The sequence below is a fragment of the Glandiceps talaboti genome, chromosome 16 (genome assembly GCF_964340395.1).
Source record: "Glandiceps talaboti chromosome 16, keGlaTala1.1, whole genome shotgun sequence".
Lineage (NCBI taxonomy): Eukaryota > Metazoa > Hemichordata > Enteropneusta > Spengelidae > Glandiceps > Glandiceps talaboti.
In genome coordinates this window covers 5,669,497-5,688,667 of record NC_135564.1, presented here as the reverse complement: position 1 = coordinate 5,688,667, position 19,171 = coordinate 5,669,497, and the positions used below count along the sequence as shown (strand labels likewise).

The 19,171-nt window shown below is 35.9% G+C and overlaps 2 protein-coding genes across 2 annotated transcripts; both read left to right on the top strand.

Annotated features, from left to right (window-relative positions):
* The first annotated feature begins 3,002 nt into the window (after window positions 1-3,002).
* On the top strand, window positions 3,003-3,959 carry LOC144447718 (isoaspartyl peptidase/L-asparaginase-like). The gene has a single exon (XM_078137797.1). The coding sequence runs from the start codon at window positions 3,003-3,005 to the stop codon at window positions 3,957-3,959; it is 957 nt and encodes a 318-aa protein (XP_077993923.1).
* A 2,416-nt stretch (window positions 3,960-6,375) lies between these two features.
* LOC144447086 (transmembrane emp24 domain-containing protein 3-like) lies at window positions 6,376-16,640 on the top strand. The gene is made up of 3 exons (XM_078136991.1): window positions 6,376-6,671; window positions 11,264-11,512; window positions 12,370-16,640. The coding sequence occupies exons 1-3, from the start codon at window positions 6,519-6,521 to the stop codon at window positions 12,598-12,600; spliced, it is 633 nt and encodes a 210-aa protein (XP_077993117.1). The 5' UTR covers window positions 6,376-6,518; the 3' UTR covers window positions 12,601-16,640.
* Window positions 16,641-19,171: the final 2,531 nt, after the last annotated feature.

Genomic DNA, 19,171 nt, shown 5'->3' with positions numbered 1-19,171 from the left:
TCATTCATTCATTCATTCATTCATTCGTTCATTCTGTAGTGAATGGGGGGAAAACACGACAAGTGTTATTTTAAGAAAGTAATAAAACTTTGTATCGATCGAACTGCCTGCTGAATGTCAGCCGTCAGCATTTAAGTCGTCTGCTAAAACTCGTACTTGGGGGCTAGTATACGTTTCTCAGACTCATTTCAGTAAAAATCAATCTTACATTGTTGAGGCTGCCGATTGAATAAAATGACGGGCTATTATTTCTGCAAGCGAACAATTTAGACAGAAAACAATCCCTTGCTATTGAACGATCTACATACTGTTTGCAAACGACAACATTTCTTACATTCTTACATAAAACATACCTGATATTTGACTACATCTATACAGTCATCTCAACGTATCACGATTCACACCGATGGCTTCACCTCGGGGCTCGACACCACCATCGATCGATCGGTCCTTTCACTGCTAACTTGAAAATGTTGCTCCGTCTTTTTGCTTTTCATTTCCACAGACGATGATGCCAAAAATTAGATACATGTCGATCGAGACAGATCTAGAATTCTACAGGCCGCTAGAAATCGCGGAGATTTTTCGTTCAGTACATGCCGGTGACTGCTGTCTCCTCTGTCTCAGAGTCTAACCATCGCATCGCATCGTAAAGTTATTATAATTTTCAGCAGACAGTCTTTGTTCCCAACAATGTATGACCTTGGGGCTTATTATTTGCATAGGTCATTGGGTCGGAGGTCGGCTTTGAAAAATGAGCTCGCCAAATTAAGGCAAGGTAGAGTTGATTAACTGAATGAAGACATCTCCATAGGAGACAGAGGAAATAAACCGTGTCTAGGATTATTCCCTTCGGCTTATTTAACTTGTTGTTGCTGTAAGCGTATTTTGCATACATGTACTATTACAACATCGAATGTGACCCATAAATCAATAGGTCTGCATCCATCGGAGCCAATTACGAGCAATTGCGCATCTGTTTTGAGTTCGATTTTTTTACCAGTAAATTCCTCAGCATCTCTTTCAACAAAAATAAGAACTAAACATTTCCCCTCAAAAAGATAAATATTGTGTACTGAATACAATTTGACTAATGTATCCTTTAATACCGCATATAGTATACTAAAAGTTGATTTTCTTTTCTTTTAGTTTCTTTACTTGTCTGTTCTGTTCTGTTCTGTTCTGTTCTGTTCTTTTCTTTTCTGTTATTTTCTTTGTTGTGTGCAGAGTTTGGGTTTTATGAATATTGAATATTATGATGGCTAGCCAACAACGTCACAGTCGTCGTCATCATCGTTATCGTCCTCCTCCTCCTCCTCCTCCTCCTCCTCCTCCTCCTCATCATCATCATCATCATCATCATCATCATCATCATCATCATCATCATCATGATATCATCATCATCATCATCATCATCATCATCATCATCATCATCATCATCATCATCATCATCATCATCATCATCATCATCATCATCATCATCATCATCACCACCACCACCACCACCACCACCACCACCACCACCACCACCACCACCACCACCACCACCACCACCACCACCACCAGTGATTTCCACGCGAATATTCCATATTTTATTTTCTGAATTATTTTCAATTTGTATCAATTTTTGGCAATTTGTATTTTTCCCCGTGACATGACATGATTCAAATATTTTTTTTATCATAAGCGTACAGTCCTCCCTATTTCTGAGAGGGATTCACAATTCTTGAAAATCTATAATTCCATTTTCCTGTACAACATGCGCGGAGACCAAAAATAAAGCAAGCCATTCAAGAAAAACAATAATAACTTTAAACGGATCTCATTACGCTTAAAACCTGCTCCTCTCCTCTCCTTTTTCCTGTACAAAAGTTTTTACTCGTGTAATTCAAGTTTTCCGTGAAAAGTCTTCTTTAATAATGTGTGTGTGTGTGTGTGTGTGTGTGTGTGTGTGTGTGAGAGAGAGAGAGAGAGAGAGAGAGAGAGAGAGAGAGAGAGAGAGAGAGAGAGAGAGAGAGAGAGAGAGAGAGAGAGAGAGAGAGAGAGAGAGAGAAAGAGAGAGAGAGATGCCTTGTGAGCCACCACACATATAGTAATATAAGCCGAGATAGACTCAGAATACGAATGGGGAATGGGTACACCAATTTTTGGTGCGCCACTAGAAATTGTGTGCGTCAGTGCAGTAGCCAATTGTCTTTGAGAGCACACATCATCATACAACATAGCCATTCTTAACCTAATACATGTACATGGTGATTTTGCTATTGTTAGGGAATATATTAGTAACTTTTGAATTTTTTGTTTAAACTTTAAAGTCACTTCACGGCAACATTTGCGAGAGCGCCATCAATCACATTCCACTCTATCCCAAACGATCTTTCGTTTTCTGAAAGAGGTTACAGCGATATAAATAATCTTTTATTACACATAACACATATGTGTGTGTAAAGTTTGAGATATTACGTAATTTATTTTTAAAAGACATTAAAAATAACCTGGCAAACTTAAAAGTGTCAGAAAGTTTCATATTTGACAAAACTTAACCCGATGTGACGCGACCCGACCTGACCCGACCTGACATGTTCCTGTGCATTCATCACGCACACTGACAACACACGTTACGAGCCCCAGTAAATAACGTTGTACGTGAAGAAATCGGTGCATTTTATCATGTTTATGTATATATTGTGAATCATAATCGCTAATTCAAGTCGCATGTACGGCATGGGTCTTGGATCAGAATTTTCAGGTAAAGCGACCTTCACACTTTGTACTTTGAGTTTTTTGGCGGGTACATACGTCGGCTACAAGATTTATGGGTATAGGAAGCGATACCTGGAATACAAACGTGACCGCCTGGCAGAGAAGTTTGTAGTAGCACAAACGAAGGTAGAGGCACAGTAGTTTGGATAATCACCGGGATTTTGTCGACACAACAGACAGGAACTGGGAACTTGTTAACTACAGGTATCTACACAGACAGAATTGGTGAAAGTTGAAACATGGCGACTAGTGTACAGCCCGCTATTGTAGTTCATGGTGGTGCATGGGCCATACCTGACAATTTGGCCGAAGCCAGCATTGAAGGGGTTCAAAGTGCAGCTAAGAGAGGCTATGGGGTAGTGAATGGTGGTGGCAGTGCCGTTGATGCGGTTGAAACAGCTGTGTGTGCATTGGAAGACAACCCTGCATTTGATGCTGGGTATGGGTCTGTTTTGAACAGTGCTGGTGAAATCGAATTAGATGCTATCATCATGGAGGGGTCTGAGATGAATGCAGGTGCTGTAGCAGCTGTCCAAAACATCCAAAACCCTGTGAAATTAGCCAGGTTGGTTATGGAGAAAACAGACCACTGCTTGATCGTCGGCAAAGGTGCTAACATGTTTGCCAAAGAGATGGGCATTGAAGAAGTGGCACCTGAGAAATTACTGACAGATGCAGCTAAAGCAGAATGGGAACTCTGTACACAGTATAAACACACTATCGACACATTTTTTCGTGATCGTTCTTCAACATCGAATAGTCATGACACTGTGGGTGCAGTTGCTGTAGATATCCATGGCAATGTCGCATGTGCCACATCCACGGGTGGAATCACAGCAAAGCGTGTTGGTAGAGTTGGTGACAGTCCTCTCATCGGTAGTGGTGCTTATTGTGATAACGCTGTCGGTGCTGCATCATCCACAGGTCACGGTGAAGCCATTATGAAAGTCTTGTTAACAAGGCATGTTTTATATCTGATGGAGGAAGGTTTGACTCCCCAAAAGGCTGCAGAAAAAGCAATTGAGTATATGTTTAAGAAAGTTAAGGGAACTGGTGGTGTAATTGTTGTTAGCAACAAGGGAGAAATAGGTTTTCATTCTAATACTGAACGTATGGCGTGGGCTTCACTGACGAGATCCACTTTGAAATGTGGACTTAATCCTGGTGATGTCATAGTCAGGGAATATACTCAATGATGATGGAGTTGGAAACTATTCAGTGTCTTCTAAAGTCATCAACATATTGACCTAGTTCATTTATACACCTGTATTTGTATCTAAAGATTTTTTAAGTGAATTTTGTAATGGATCCTTTTCTATGAATGATAAACAGTAATTATAGAAAATTCAATAATTTTACCAACAGAATTTCAAATGTATGAAGTAAATTTGTGATTTTGGCAATGCATTTTAGTTTAAAAATAATAATTTCAGAAACAATATCTTTTATTACACCGTCATTATGAGGAAATGCAATTGTATTGATTGAAGGGTGCCATTTATACATGTACTTGAAAACTACCCAGCTCTCAAGTTATTGTATAAATGAAGTCTCGCTGTCAGACTTTAATAGTGACATTCATCTTTCTGTAAGGTGCAGGAAGTCAGCAACTTTTCATGACACCTCACAGCCCACTTCATACTTGAAGGCAATAATTTTGATGTCATGGAAGGTGTGCATTAAACATTGAATAGGTTAACCAACATTTTAGTAAATATTTTAATATGAGTAAATCTTATGCACTCAGCTTGTTCAGTGTCAGTCTTTGTGTGTACATGCACATGTGTGAAAGAAGCATACATGTATTGTAGTATTATATTCTTGTAGGTTTAAACACTTCACTACTTGGTGGCGTGTAGCAATAGAATCATCTATACTAAATCAATACAAACTTTGTAGTGTGTTTGTAGTGGCATTTATACAGTGGATGTTACATGTATTTCAAATAAAACTTATCATTTATTTGAAAAAAACAGACTGTTGTTTACTTATTCACCTTCCGAAGTACTAAATCACAACTTTATTCGAATTGACTACAGTTATTTAGACTTCTTCCAGAATCCTTCAAGTTCAAGGTGTGATACATATTCACAGTTCATAGAAGCTGTAATCTGTTATGTACCCGTATGCGAGAATAGGGATTGGGACAGGAACCACAATTGTATCCCACACAGGAAAGTGATATTATCAAGATAATGTGATCTGCAATCAAAATCACCCTTCCAAAATCCATATAAAACAGGAGCATGGGGTGGGGGTGGGGGGGGGGGGATGGGATGGGGATACAAGAATAGTTATTTGGACTTTTAAAAACTTCTCTCATGATTATATTCTTTGCTGGTAATTTATTGTCTGACCTGACCTGACCTGACTTGTCACTTTGATATGAGGGAGTGACTGAAATAACCTCAAACTCTACAAAGTATTGACTATTTTAACTTCAAAACCTGAAGCATGATACCTAATGTTTTGTGAAGTACTTGAAATAATGACATGGTTCATTGACAGAATCGATATTTAACTAGGCACTTGCCCCACTTTAGAATCTACTGGTATATAGACCTTGACCTAACAGGACCCCTGGACCATTCAATAATAATCAGGCCTGTGTAGGTTCTTTGCACTTTCATCCTTCTGTCAGTCACATGTTTTTCTAGCGTGTAAAGTAACTAGACTATCATCACCATCACAATAGGGAACATGCAAACCCGCCATGTTGAATGTTGCATCATGGGAGAAGTGATAAATACTAATACATTAGCATTGTAAACAATATTGTTACATTGTTTATAACCAGGAATGATCAATTCATAGTCACCCTGACAAGTGTGGGAGGTTAATTTTATCAGTAGCTCCAGATCAAGTATTACGATAACCACAGATATTCCCATAGTCCTATGTGTCTGAGCATGCTCAGTTTGGATTGCAAGTTCCCTATTAGTAGAGTGAGTCTTTCACATATATGCATGTGCACATGAACATTGGGTCAGGGACCACTCGATTGAACCCTTTCCAATTGGCAAAAGTTGTTGGTAAACATATAACAATCCAACGTTGCTAAATTGTTGCTAGTTTGTAAATTTCATTATTTTAAGCTGAAATATTATCATTAATGCATACATGAAGACATTGTTAGGATTCCTGGTCTGGTCTAAATTGATCCTGAAAAGAAATTCATAATTAAATGCACGATCATTTATTACAAATGAATGGGTATTTTTTGAAAATTGCATTCTTTTACTTTGTATTGTTATTATTTGTTGTATGTTCATTTTATAGTGATTTCGTGAAAAGTAAAATGGTAGAGGAGATTTGGTCTTTACAACATTTTTGGGCAGAATATTTTATGATGCCATTTAAGGAAATTTAAAGTTGTCATATCTTAATTATGCAAGTTGTATCAATCTAATTAGTGACAATTTCTTTTCTTTGTTTCAATGTTTAATTAAAGTTCATGAACAACTTGTATTACAATGTGAAAATAAGCACATCTAAAAGGAATGAGACTGTGAAGTTTTTCTACGTAAGCCTAGGGACCATGTCCGTCCAATAATCGTGGACTTGGAGGGTTTTAAGGTCATGACCTAAGTTCAACATACTGGTATTTTTCACCTGCCACGTTGGAGCGTACACCGCCATTTTGAATTAAAATTACCGGCGAGATTCACTTTCTGTGAATGTTTTCCGGGATACAGACGAATTGTATGTTTCACAGAGAAATTTTATAGCGTTTCGTGACCTTAGGAAAATATACGATGGTGAGGAAGTGGTTATTTTGGTCGCTGGTGTTGTTGCTTTTAGGTGTTCTTTCACAAGCAGTGGAGCTCACCTTCGAGTTGCCAGACAACGCTAAGCAATGTTTCTATGAAGAAGTTGACCAAGGCGTCAAAGTAACGCTAGAATACCAGGTAAGAATTTGACATTTAAACAACATATATATAGTTTCAGAATCTGTTGATAATTCGAAGTCTGCGTTCGTTGGCCCGTCACTCAACAACCTACGACAGAGCTGACCAGCAGACGACTTGTTCTGGGCTTTGTTTATTTGTTAATCTCCCCTCCACTTGTAAAACGAAACGCCAGCTGTTCTCTTTGCGAGTGTATGTCTTTACGGTGACCGACATAGGAGAAATGCACGACCATACATGTTTTGTTGATAAATAGTAGTTGCAGTACACCTGACTTACGAGATCTAAAGTATACAGAAAAAAAATATCAAGCACGAGCAACCACCCGTGTACAAATGTACACGTCATCCAATTCTTGGCATATCAAATTCATGTTATGCAAGTGACTGAGCTGAGTTCCTGTATACGGTATACCCATTCACTTCCATCTCAGGAACGTGTATACACACTTTTTTCATCTTGCAATAAACTTGCACTATATATCTTAAATACAGTACACACCCTATAATTATTTCAATGTTTAATATATAATTGATATATTTTATCGTGACCCAATTATTTCTTGTAATTTTACATGATTCAACATCCATGCATACTGTGCTACATACATTACATGGTCATGACTACAATATGGATAACAATTTGGTAACATTAATTGCAATAAATAGATGTGTACAATTGTATGAAATGTATCAATATTTAGCACTAATATTTCTTTATCATTGCACTTGTAAAAATCTGTTGATGTGTCATGTACAGGTAATTTAATCCAAAAAAGTAATTTCACAAAACTTAAATAGAAATTTTTGACAACATGACAAGGGTATCAATCAACAAACAAAGTGTTTCACTCATAAATTAAGAATTTCAGAAATACGGGTACTACTTGTACTAGTATTAAAGAAACCACAAAATTGCTGCCATACTGTATATTTAGTATAGTGTCAAACAGGAAACTGATAACATTTACTGGTACATGGGCTGACAGTGACATTACACAAAGACAGATGTGTTTGAGGGAAGGGATGAACGTATAGCTGTTCTACTTTTAATCAGCGTTATTAAATGTATGATAGCTGCATCTCTAGCTTTCTACTCAATCCCTACAAATGAAAAAAAACAAAGCTCTTTAAACCGGACTACATGTATGTTGGGTTATCCAAGGACGTTATGATTTCAAAAGTAACATTGATCAGCACTTCAACACCAGACTCTGATGGGATGTTATTCTTAGGATATCCCAAACTAAACTAAATGTAGATGTACTCCCATGCCTGTGTACAAGTACAAGTACATGTGCCATCACCCAAATGACTCAATAAGAGTGTAAATGTAGAACTATGTACTGTTGATAACATTTCTACATCATGACCCTGTACACAGTAATCTAAACAAGAGAAAAGTCAGAAATGAACATACATGTACCATCCCACTTCCAAGTAAAACTCAGTGGCGGTACTAAATTAGTCCAACTACAGTTACAACAATTGCACCTTGTTGTTGGTTGAGCCAGAGCTTGAAGTCAGATAAATGGTTTGGTAAAACGCAAGTCACAATGCTCAATTTGATGAATAAAAAACATTTTGCTCAACATTTAAGTCTCTTGCAGAAGACCTTCCGTAGGTCTAAAGACTTTTGTAGACTATTATTTTGATCTGTACATGTACATGTAATAGCTCAGCCAGACCATTGCATTTATACAACAAAATCTTGAGATGTTTGCCATTTACAAGGATAAGACTGGGCATCCTCAAACTGGTAAAAATGTGACACAAGGCATTGTAATCCTCATTATAAAGTCTAATTTCAAAATGTGGGCTGTGTATATCAGGTTATTACATTGTATGGCCAATCAGTCATCCGATGCAAATGCTATTCTGTCAATTCAATCTGAACATCATTCAATCTGAGCCTATATGGAGTATTGAAATATAGATTAATGATGTTCTCCCAAATCCAATAAAGCATAACTTCATTATTATAAAATGCCACGCATTCTTCTAATGAATGAATATATCCATGACATTATGTTTCCATTTCAATCATACATGCTCATATCCTTTGCATCAACAATACAGGCTCATCACATTTTTCTTAATGCAGTACAGTGACCATAGTTACAACGTGATTAGTGAGCACTGGTCAAATTTGAACAGCGAGTCATTTCCATTAACATTGTATGCAATATATACATGTAATTTTCGAATAATATGTTTGTGTACATTTTGTACTTGCCACAGTGTCATCATATGGGAGGGGGTTGGGGGGTTAAGAACTTCTGTACTTGCCAGAGTACCAATTGAAAAATACAACTTCATTTCTGTGTAGGGAGTTGATTTCCTTTGAGGGAAAAAGATGTAAACGATTGCCAGATGGTCTTTTACAAATGACATTGTATTTGATGTCAAATTTTCAGAATAGTGAATGTTTAGAAATGTACGTATGGTTTGATAGCATATGGTGATGAGAAGTATCAATGGATATAGTATATTTTAGTAATTTACATATGAATAGTAAAGCCAAATTACAAGCAGTGAACAGATCATCATAGGGACTTGCAAGATTGTAAGACAGCAATGGTACATTCATCCCCATTTATTATGACAAGTAAAGTGTCTGCAGCATCTTTTGTCTTTTCTTCAACAACTACATGCAGTACAAGTGCTGCTTGAAGGAACCAGTTACATATTGTAGTTGGATATTGTAAGATGTACATGTATATTGTATTTATGAGATAACCAGTTAGGATGTACCTTGTAAGTTCCACTTTATGTATTAACCAATTAGGATGTATTGTGTAAGTGCTACATGAAGTGTTCATGACCAAATGTCATACTTTGCCATATGTTATCAAGTTGAGAGTGTGAAGTTAAGGACAACACCCAAGATAGAGGTGTGCCACTGTGGGGACCTACATCACTGTGTGACTCAAATGTACTTGTACATTTATTCTCTGTAAGCTTCTGAGTAGTATAACTAGTAAGATAACACAACCCTTTCTGTTTTCTGTTGATTTGGTAATACTACCTGGTACTAATAAGTATCACGCCAAGTTGTGATTGTTGTTGCCTGTGGTGGGCAGCACTAGTAAAGGGTGCAGACTGTTGATTTGTGACACTTCTGTTTTGAGATTCCAATAAAAGGAGCACAGACAATGTTATTGGTGAGATTGTTCCAGGTAATATCCCAGTTATCAATAATTGATGTGTCAAATATGGCAGCAGTACGACATGTTAGCCTAGGTACATATACTTTATTAGTATGGTAATACTGCAATATATGTATATACATGTACATGTATACATGTAGGTGTGCTACTGACTATTGTGGGGATGGCATGAAAACGATGTAGTCATTTATTGTACAAGTGTGTACATGTACACAAGTCATCATTTACTAAACCACAATTTGACCTTTTTAATGAAATCTGATTTTCCAATTGTCAATTGTTTTAAATTTGGTAAATGTTTGCCAAAATTAATGTGAATGAATTATATGGAATTATATTGCATGTTTGATTCACTAGGTAAATTTCAGATATGTTTGGAGTATTTTTTCATGTTCCAACAACTGAAACTTGTTGTAACAAGTATTGTATTTCAAAAATTCAGAGTGGCAACCATATACATGTACATGTATAGGTTTTTTGTGTATACCATGGTATAGACTACATATACATGTACATTAGCTAATGCAACTGAAATATTAGTTTGCAATGCTAGATAGTTTACAGTATGCCATGGCATACATGTACATATATATACCTGTACCCATCACAATTGAACTATCCTGTACAAAAATTACAAAGTTACAATTCATAGAGTAATAATATAATTTTGTTATATACATGATGTAGTGCTTTCTCACACTGCTCATTATCAATTCTTGATACTTGAAATAGGATGTTACCACTTAAATGCATCCTAAAAATAACTACAATGTACATGTACTTGTATCATAACTTTTTTTTAACACCATGTACTACACATATATGTATTTTAGGTACATACATGTACGAGAATAAGTCGACCACCTTGTTCTATTTTGATCCTCTGCTGAGTAAAGTACCATAGCTGCTTAGCAGGTATTTACAATTATTGTCCTGTACAGACCTACATGTATATCTACACATGCTCTTTACACCCACCCACCCACCCCACCCCATGTCCTAGGATCATACTATACAAAGTAGCCTCTACAAGTGTACATGTCATGGCACACACACCTATAACTTCACATAACCTATACATTGTATATACATGTATGTAACCTATAGCTGTACATGTAGGCCCTTTATATTTCCCCATGTCTTTGGGAGCATACAGTGCAAAGTAGCCTATACATGTATAACATTAAAATCAGTCACATACATGTATCCTATATAATAATATATACATGTACCAGGTCCGCAATTTTAAATATCGGTTGACTGAGGCAGAGAGTGGAGGGTCCTGTCTTGCCTAAAACCTTTAGCTGTTCACAAATAAAATGGCAGCAACAAACCAGCCATGCTAACCATTCAACCACCATAACTCCACAAAATGACTATTTACATGTAATTAATGACTGATTGCCTTCTGTTCTCTTTTCAGGTTGTTACTGGTGGTAGATATGATGTAGATGTACAAATTGATGGTCCACATGGAGCTATTTTATACAAAGAAACCAAGAAACAATATGATAGTTTTACATGGACCACAGATAGACAAGGAGTCTTTAAATTTTGTTTTAGTAATGAGTTTTCCACATTTGCACATAAAACTGTGTATTTTGATTTTATGGCTGGGGATGAAGAACCTTTGTTAAAAGACATGGGACACCATGCCACTGCAATGACATCGGTAAGAAATTGTTCAAATACTAGTACATGTACAAGGACATAACCCCATGATGTGCGAGTGTCAGCGTTGTATACCCGGCATACATATACATTTGTATTTGTACAATTGATTATGGTGTTCTCTGCTGTCATACTTCACAAGGAGCAAAGTGAGTGACAGTGCAGCAGAAAGCACTGCAAGGATGAGTGCAAATATGCAGTGTAGCCATATCATTGGTTCTGCTATTATTTTATATAAAACAGCAAGTTCCGAAAAAATATAACTTTGAGCTCACATTATTTATATGCAACAATTACATGCCCGTTTGCAAACAAGTATGCAATAATGTTTTGGGCCTTGCACTAGAGAAGAATAAATATTGTAAAAACTTACAACATACACACAGTATACAATGTACATACCACCCATGTCATGTTATCGTTCTCTGACTCTGTTTGATACAACCATTCAGCAACCAATAACAAACTGTACATCCTACACTGCAAGATAGCTAGTTCCAATCTCTTGGTACATTTTGTTAAAATGAAATAAACTGATTAATGTACTGCATCTGGATACAGACATGCAGACGCCAATGTTTTTGATGTCTACGTCTGTATTTGATGTCTGTGTGGTGACAAATTGGTTCATTTCATTTAGACAAAATGTCCCAAGATTTAATTGTACTATCTCAAAGTATAGCATGTTAGACTATATGTGCAGTTTCTTATTGGTTTCTGTGTGGTTGTATCAAACAGTACCAGTAAATGCGATGAAACAGGCAGTACTTGCAGTCACGATTACACATGACACAGACACAGACACAGACACAGACACAGTGACAATGCTAATGATAACCCATGTTTATGATTTTCCAGATGGAGACATCGTGTGTGACTATTCACGAAGGCTTGAAAGTTATCCTCGACTACCAAACCCATTTCAGATTACGTGAAGCAAAAAGTCGAATTCGAGCTGAACACATGAATGAACGTGTACAGTATTGGTCAATAGGAGAAGCAGTTGTTATCTTTGTAGTGTCTGTTGGACAAATCATTGTTTTAAGAAGCTTTTTCACAGAGAAGAGGCCTACATCTGGTAAAATCTAACCCAGCGTTCAAAAGTATATCAGTGCTATTTTTATAAAGTGTCTGCTTGCTGAAAATGGAAACTCCAAAAATTCTAGAATCGAAACCATTTTATGCTGTGTAGTTTCAGTTAATGTGGCCACCTGTGCTCAGTACAGGATGGTTCATTTCTTCATTGTGTACTTCCGTATGACAACATAGGAGCCAGACTAACTACACTATATTCCTCTCCTTGTTCAGTGTTTTTGCTAAAACCTGCATTGGTTTTCACAGCTTGCAGTGTTTTTGTTGAGATTTGGTAACTCAGGCAGTCAGGTAAAACTAGCATAGTTTCCCATAAAATTTGCGATAGTTTTGTTTTTGGGAAACCTTGCAAAGTAACCAGGGAATTAACTTGCGTAGATATGACCTACCTTAACCATTAACAAAAGCACTGCCCAATACCATAATTTGGATGGGTAACCTCTGTGAAATACCTGTAGAAATTTAGTGGATTTTAGTTACTTACAACTCTTAAAGGGGAATGCCACTCTAGGAAATAGCTGTATTTTCATATACTTTAGGTTTAGTCATTTCATGATTTCACATCACATAAATTTGTGCCATTGCCAAGAATCACAAATTGAAATCTTATTTCACAACACAGATCCACCTTTGCATCATGGGACTTAGCAGACATTAGATAAACTCTGAATATTCATGACTATTTGTTTAAAGGTAACAGCACATATTAGTCATGAATATTCAGTGTGCGTCTAATAAATATGCATGTCTGTGAAGTCCCATGATGCAAGGGTAGACCAGTGTGAAAAAGTTAGAGGTGAAATTGAGTTTGGTGTTTCTTTGCAATCGCACATAATTATGTAATGTGAAATAATGAATTGTTTCTCCAGATCCCAAAGTTTATAAAAAAATACCTTTACATACTGGAGTCTTGTTTTCCTTTAACAAAAACACCATGATTCTTGGAACAGAGCAGTAAAAGGAGTTTAGACTAAGTTTGGATATATTGCGCAATCTTACTGACAAGCTTTCTCTGATTTAGCAAAAAAAAAGCAACAAAAAAAAGCAAGATGTGTACGTATAGTGATTCTGATGTGTAATAACTTTTTCCATAACAACCCATTTCGAATAGTAAATATTTAAAGTGGAATTTTTATAAGTCTACTATCTATTGGTGGACTTGTTCTTGATGATAATGTTCTTTAGAGTATTTCACCTTTCAAAAGTTATATTTTTGATGGAAACAGAATTTTGCTGTTTTACATTTATGAGCTTTTGATTTGAACTCAATGTAAAGATGCATACAATGCCAATCTAATGAGAAATATTTTTTATCTGGATCCTCTTTTTTGTGAAAATGTAGGAAATCCTAGAAAAAAGCAAAATTAATTTCAAGTGAAGTGTGAATCATTTGTCAATGTACATATATTGTTATGTACATGTTGAACTGCACATGATTTCTACATGTTGGGTGATACTCCAGTTATTGTAGTTGGCCTATTTTGGACTGTTTCTTAATTTCTGAGTTATGCCTGAAACTGTTTAGGTAATGTCAAAAAGCAGGCTTGTTTCTCCTTCATTTGTTCTCTTCCGTACTGATCAAGTCCCTCCATTAACCATTGGGATCTCAATGTACCACTAGAGGGCGCTCTGACTAGCCTAGCACACATGCTAGCTCTGTTGCTCTATTGTACATCATCCCTGCACTTATTTTTCTTGACATTATCATAGTAGTGTAGTTCTCTTCAATTTTCTTCTATTGCCTATGTGTCAAGAAATCTAAAAGAGAGAAAAAAAAGTATTTTCATGCAAGGAAATTTCTTAATTTTAGCTGTAAAAGAGACTTTAAGATTCGTTGGGTGCACACCACTCGTTACAAATATGCTTAGCAGGTGGTTAACGAGAGTGTCAACTTGACAAATCTTTCAGTCTGCCATTACTAGTGTATGTTTATAGGTGTTATTTGTAATTTGTATATCTGTCTCAGCCATGAAAGCCTGTGTCTAGATTGTGTAAAAAAAAAAACCCAGGGTAAAGTGTATTCTGTATTTTGTCATTTTACTGTAGATAATATGTACACAGAAGTTATGACAAACTTTTCAAATTGTGAAATTTGATAATAAAAAATATTATATGTTAATGTGATAAGTGTTTCACTTTTATAAGAATGGTAATTAAAGGGCTGCATTCTAAATAGCCAAGCGGGTATGAAGACCAGTTTAGAGTTCACAAAGTTTAGGTCCCAGTACCTGTAGGTGTATGCTTCTTGGGTGACTATTAATAGTGGACATAAACATACATACAAGCACAGACATTAAAGAAAGTTCAGTCAGACTTATTTCTTCCCTTAGTAGTAATAGTACACTTGTATTGATTAATGCTAGCAACTGGCATAAAAATTTTGGGTGATAAAATATCACCTTAGTAACTTATTTAACTTTGAAAACTTGTATGAAAGAAGTCCTTCTGCACTGTACTGTCATTATGGGGATTTCCTGCAAGGCTTTGTGGGAAAGCTCTGCTGGAAATGATGTCATAGTGACTACAGTCTCTCTATCTTTTCTGAACTTTTTCTTTAAGCGAACCTAGACTGTAAGATGCATTGTATTGTTCTGCCAACAATGGCTTTCTCTTTAGCAAGTAGTGGCTGCTAGGGCAACACAACTCATCGTATCTTGCAGCTGGGAAAAAACCTAAATCTTAATATCTGTCTGTCTCTTGTTTGATATTTGAAATATTTTGGGGTTAGGAAAACTCCATATGCTCTGCTCATTCTGTTTATCAGTACTGCAGGTATATAGCTCATGTTTAATTATCTTCAATCTTGCCAAATATTTTCCATGGACTCTCACATCGTTGCAGTCTTATCTAAATCGTCAATTTTTAAGTTACTTTGTTCAAGCAGCTAGTTCACTTTGTGCATTGAGTGGTTAGTCTAATCACAAACTAGGAATGTATGTGGTCTAATGTAACCAAGGAGGGCACACCATACTAGGGGCTTAGACTACATGTATGATCTTGCTTTTCAAAGTATTTGAACAAACACAATTTTAGCATAGCCAGTTAGGGCCATGTGAGAGGTTTAGCTTTCGTTGTGAAATTCAACAAGAATATGACACTTTAGAATTAAATTGATTGATTGATTGATTGATTTTTATTACCTGTACAAGAAATAATTGCAGATCACTTGGAAAAAAATATATATACACAATTTATACAATTGTCAAAAACTAATGCATCAAACGCTAGCCCAATTTACTCCTATGATGATAAATTATGTGAAAAATACACCTTGGCATCTCAATGTATTTGATACCATTCTTGTTGGTAATTTTGAATATTTGGTCTTGCACCATGTTACAGTAGAATGTGTGTGGTCAGCTTATTGGCTGTATATGTATATGTACATGGACAGTTTTCATCAGAGGAGTACACATATTAAGGGAAAGTCAATCAGACTTATTTTAGTACATATGTATTGATTACTGCTATTGACTTCCATAGAATTGTTATTTAGTAGAGTTATACAATACCACCTCAGTAACTTACTTAGTTTGAAATCTTGTATTAAACAGCTCTACTGCACTTGACATGTGTTCAGCCATTTGGGGGATATCTTGCAAGGGTTTGAAGATTACATCTAATTTATTGTAATCTGTTGACACTCTATACATCAAAACACATTTGGATAGAAAGGCTCAATAATCATGTTTGCATATGGATGTTGTCTTTGTAAAAACAACAGGCAACAACACAGTGAAAATAGCTTCCAGGATTTCTTAACGTATACCACAAAATTGAGTTTAGAAGGGGAGACACAGCTTGCCTGACGATTGAGAAAGCTTTCATACTATCTATGTACACTGGCATATTTAGCATTGATGCAAAGTTGAGTTTAGAATAGCTATTTATGCCAGGCCTTGAACATTGTGAAAGTTTTACCCAGTATCTGTACATTGGTATATTTGATATCAATACATTTATACAGCATTCAGATATCATTAATCATACTTTTTTTCTAACCATGACATTAGATGAGGTTTGAACTATTTTCATGTCAGTACTTCTAGATGGTAAAAAATGATCAACTACATTTATGTAGAGGTCAAATAATTAAGAAATTATTGTAAATTCTTTGTGTATGTGGTTCATTATTTTTTGCTGTCTGTAACTCTAAATATTTATGTGTTGTTAAATCAAACTTTTTTGTATGTCATAATAAAGCCTATTTTCTGGCATCAAAGTATACAGTGATCTATTCTGCCATTGTATCAACACAATAGAGATTAGACTACAACATGTGTCACTTGGTTGTTTTTCACATGAATTGATTTATTCTGTACACACCATGATCGTACACAAAAGAGATCAGAATATACCATATGCCACACCGCTGTGTTTCTCTTATAAACAGCCCATGCTTCTACAAAATAGAGCTCAGTCTACAACATGTGTCACATGGCTTTGTTTCTCTAATAAATATCCTATGGTTCTAGATCATGGAGACTGGGCTACAACATGTGGTACATAGCTGTGTTTCTCTAATAAACACCCCATGATTCTAGGATCATGGAGACCAGGCTACAACATGTGTTTAGAATACATGTGACATGGCTTTGTTTTTCAGATAAACCTATCAATCGAATTATTATGTATACCCTACAAGTATATACTGATAAAGATCAGAACTCGCCATCAGTGCATGACATGGTTACTTTATCTCTAATGAAAGTATACCTTGATTGACTTTGTACATCCAGAACTCTGTACAGTAGAGATGTCATGTAGGTATAAGCAGTTACAACAAAAAAGTATCTGCAATGATGAATCTTTTAATCTAGATTGTTGGTTGACAAAAAAATATACCTACTGCTAGTATATGTGTGTCTGTTTACAATGTCTCTAAAACAGGGTTAACATGTGCCTAATTTGAAACTTTTCAATTTCCAACGCAACCAGTCTTGGTAAGCTGTACCTGAAGCTTTCATCCTCTCACTAAGGACTTCAGCAGCAGACTGAAGTAACTAACATGAACTAGAACACAGGTGTTAATTACTATGCTGAGAATCAACACCACTCACTGACTTAGTGAGTGATGTTAACATCTGGTCACATAATAATTAACAAGAACTAGGAACACAGGTGTTAAACTTCACAAGAAATGGCTAATACCACACAGTTTAACCTATAGAATTATGTGCCTAATTTGTGTCTCCCAATTATGTGTTTTCTCTGTAACAAAGTAATACAGGCACTTAATCCTCTTGTAATTTCTAAGTGCCTTCATGATAAACTGAAAATAACAGTCCAGCTTTAAATTTATGCAAAATTACATGAAAAGTAGCAAACATACTGAACTGCAGAGGATGTTACTGCCTTAAACATCTTGTGAAAAAATGGGAGATGACCGACATACATCTTAGACCAGTGCCGTGATCATCCCTAACATACACTCAAAACTGAATGAATCTATGTGACCACTGTACTCATTCATTTTACCTGTGCATTGATCGCATCTAATATACACTCAGAGCTCACTGGATTTATTATCACTGTATTCATTCATTCATTCATTCATTCATTCATTCATTCATTCATTCATTCATTCATTCATTCATTCATGGATGGTGATGGAGTTATAGTGTTGTCACAGATCCAGCAGATAGGTTACCAAGGACTGGGGTGAATTTCAGATTTTTGAACTTTTTGTCTTAATTCATTTGTTAACATAGAAATGAAACATATACCAAACTTTTTAACATACATATCTTGGGTTTATTTGATATACCGGTTTTCAATAAGTATAGATATTAAGTATTCTTTTATATAAGCAAGTTAAAAAGTACATGTACACGTATACAACACGTTTCCAATTTGACTTGTTTGTGAAATACGCATGTTTGTACAAAAATTTGTACATGATTTGTTTTATTTTGTTTTGTTTTTTAAATGAAATTCATAAAAGTTTTTCCAATCCAAACTATTGTACTTACACCTGTATATGTATGTGTGTATGTATGTGTGTATGTATGTATGTATGTATGTATGTATGTATGTATGTATGTATGTATGTATGTATGCATGCATGTATGCACGCACGCATGCATGCATGCATGCATGCATGTATGTATGTAAGTGCATTGTTTTATGATGTGAAACGCAAAAATAAAATGGACGAGGAAGCGATTAGAAAAGAAAATGAACTTTAAAAAAAATAAACAGGTGGTACATGTACAGGAATATTGATGTATCTTAACCAGACTGAAAAAGACCTCAGAGATCAATGATTTGTTGGTGCACCTTAAACTGGTTGTAGCGTGGGAATTCACCGTATACTTCCATTGTTATAGTGAATACACAAAAGTAGAATTTGAACAAAAACAGGAATAAAATACCTGACATGTGACCTTTGACCCTAGAATGTGTAGACATGGTTCCTTGCTTTAATATAATAGGTGTGTTTGTTCTGCACATACCATAGCTCTGGAAATATATGCTTCAAGGTTTCCGACATGTCTTCAACCCACTCAGGGGATGTGTTGAAGGCTATCCAGAGCTACTGTATACCAGTGCTCATCACACTTTGTTA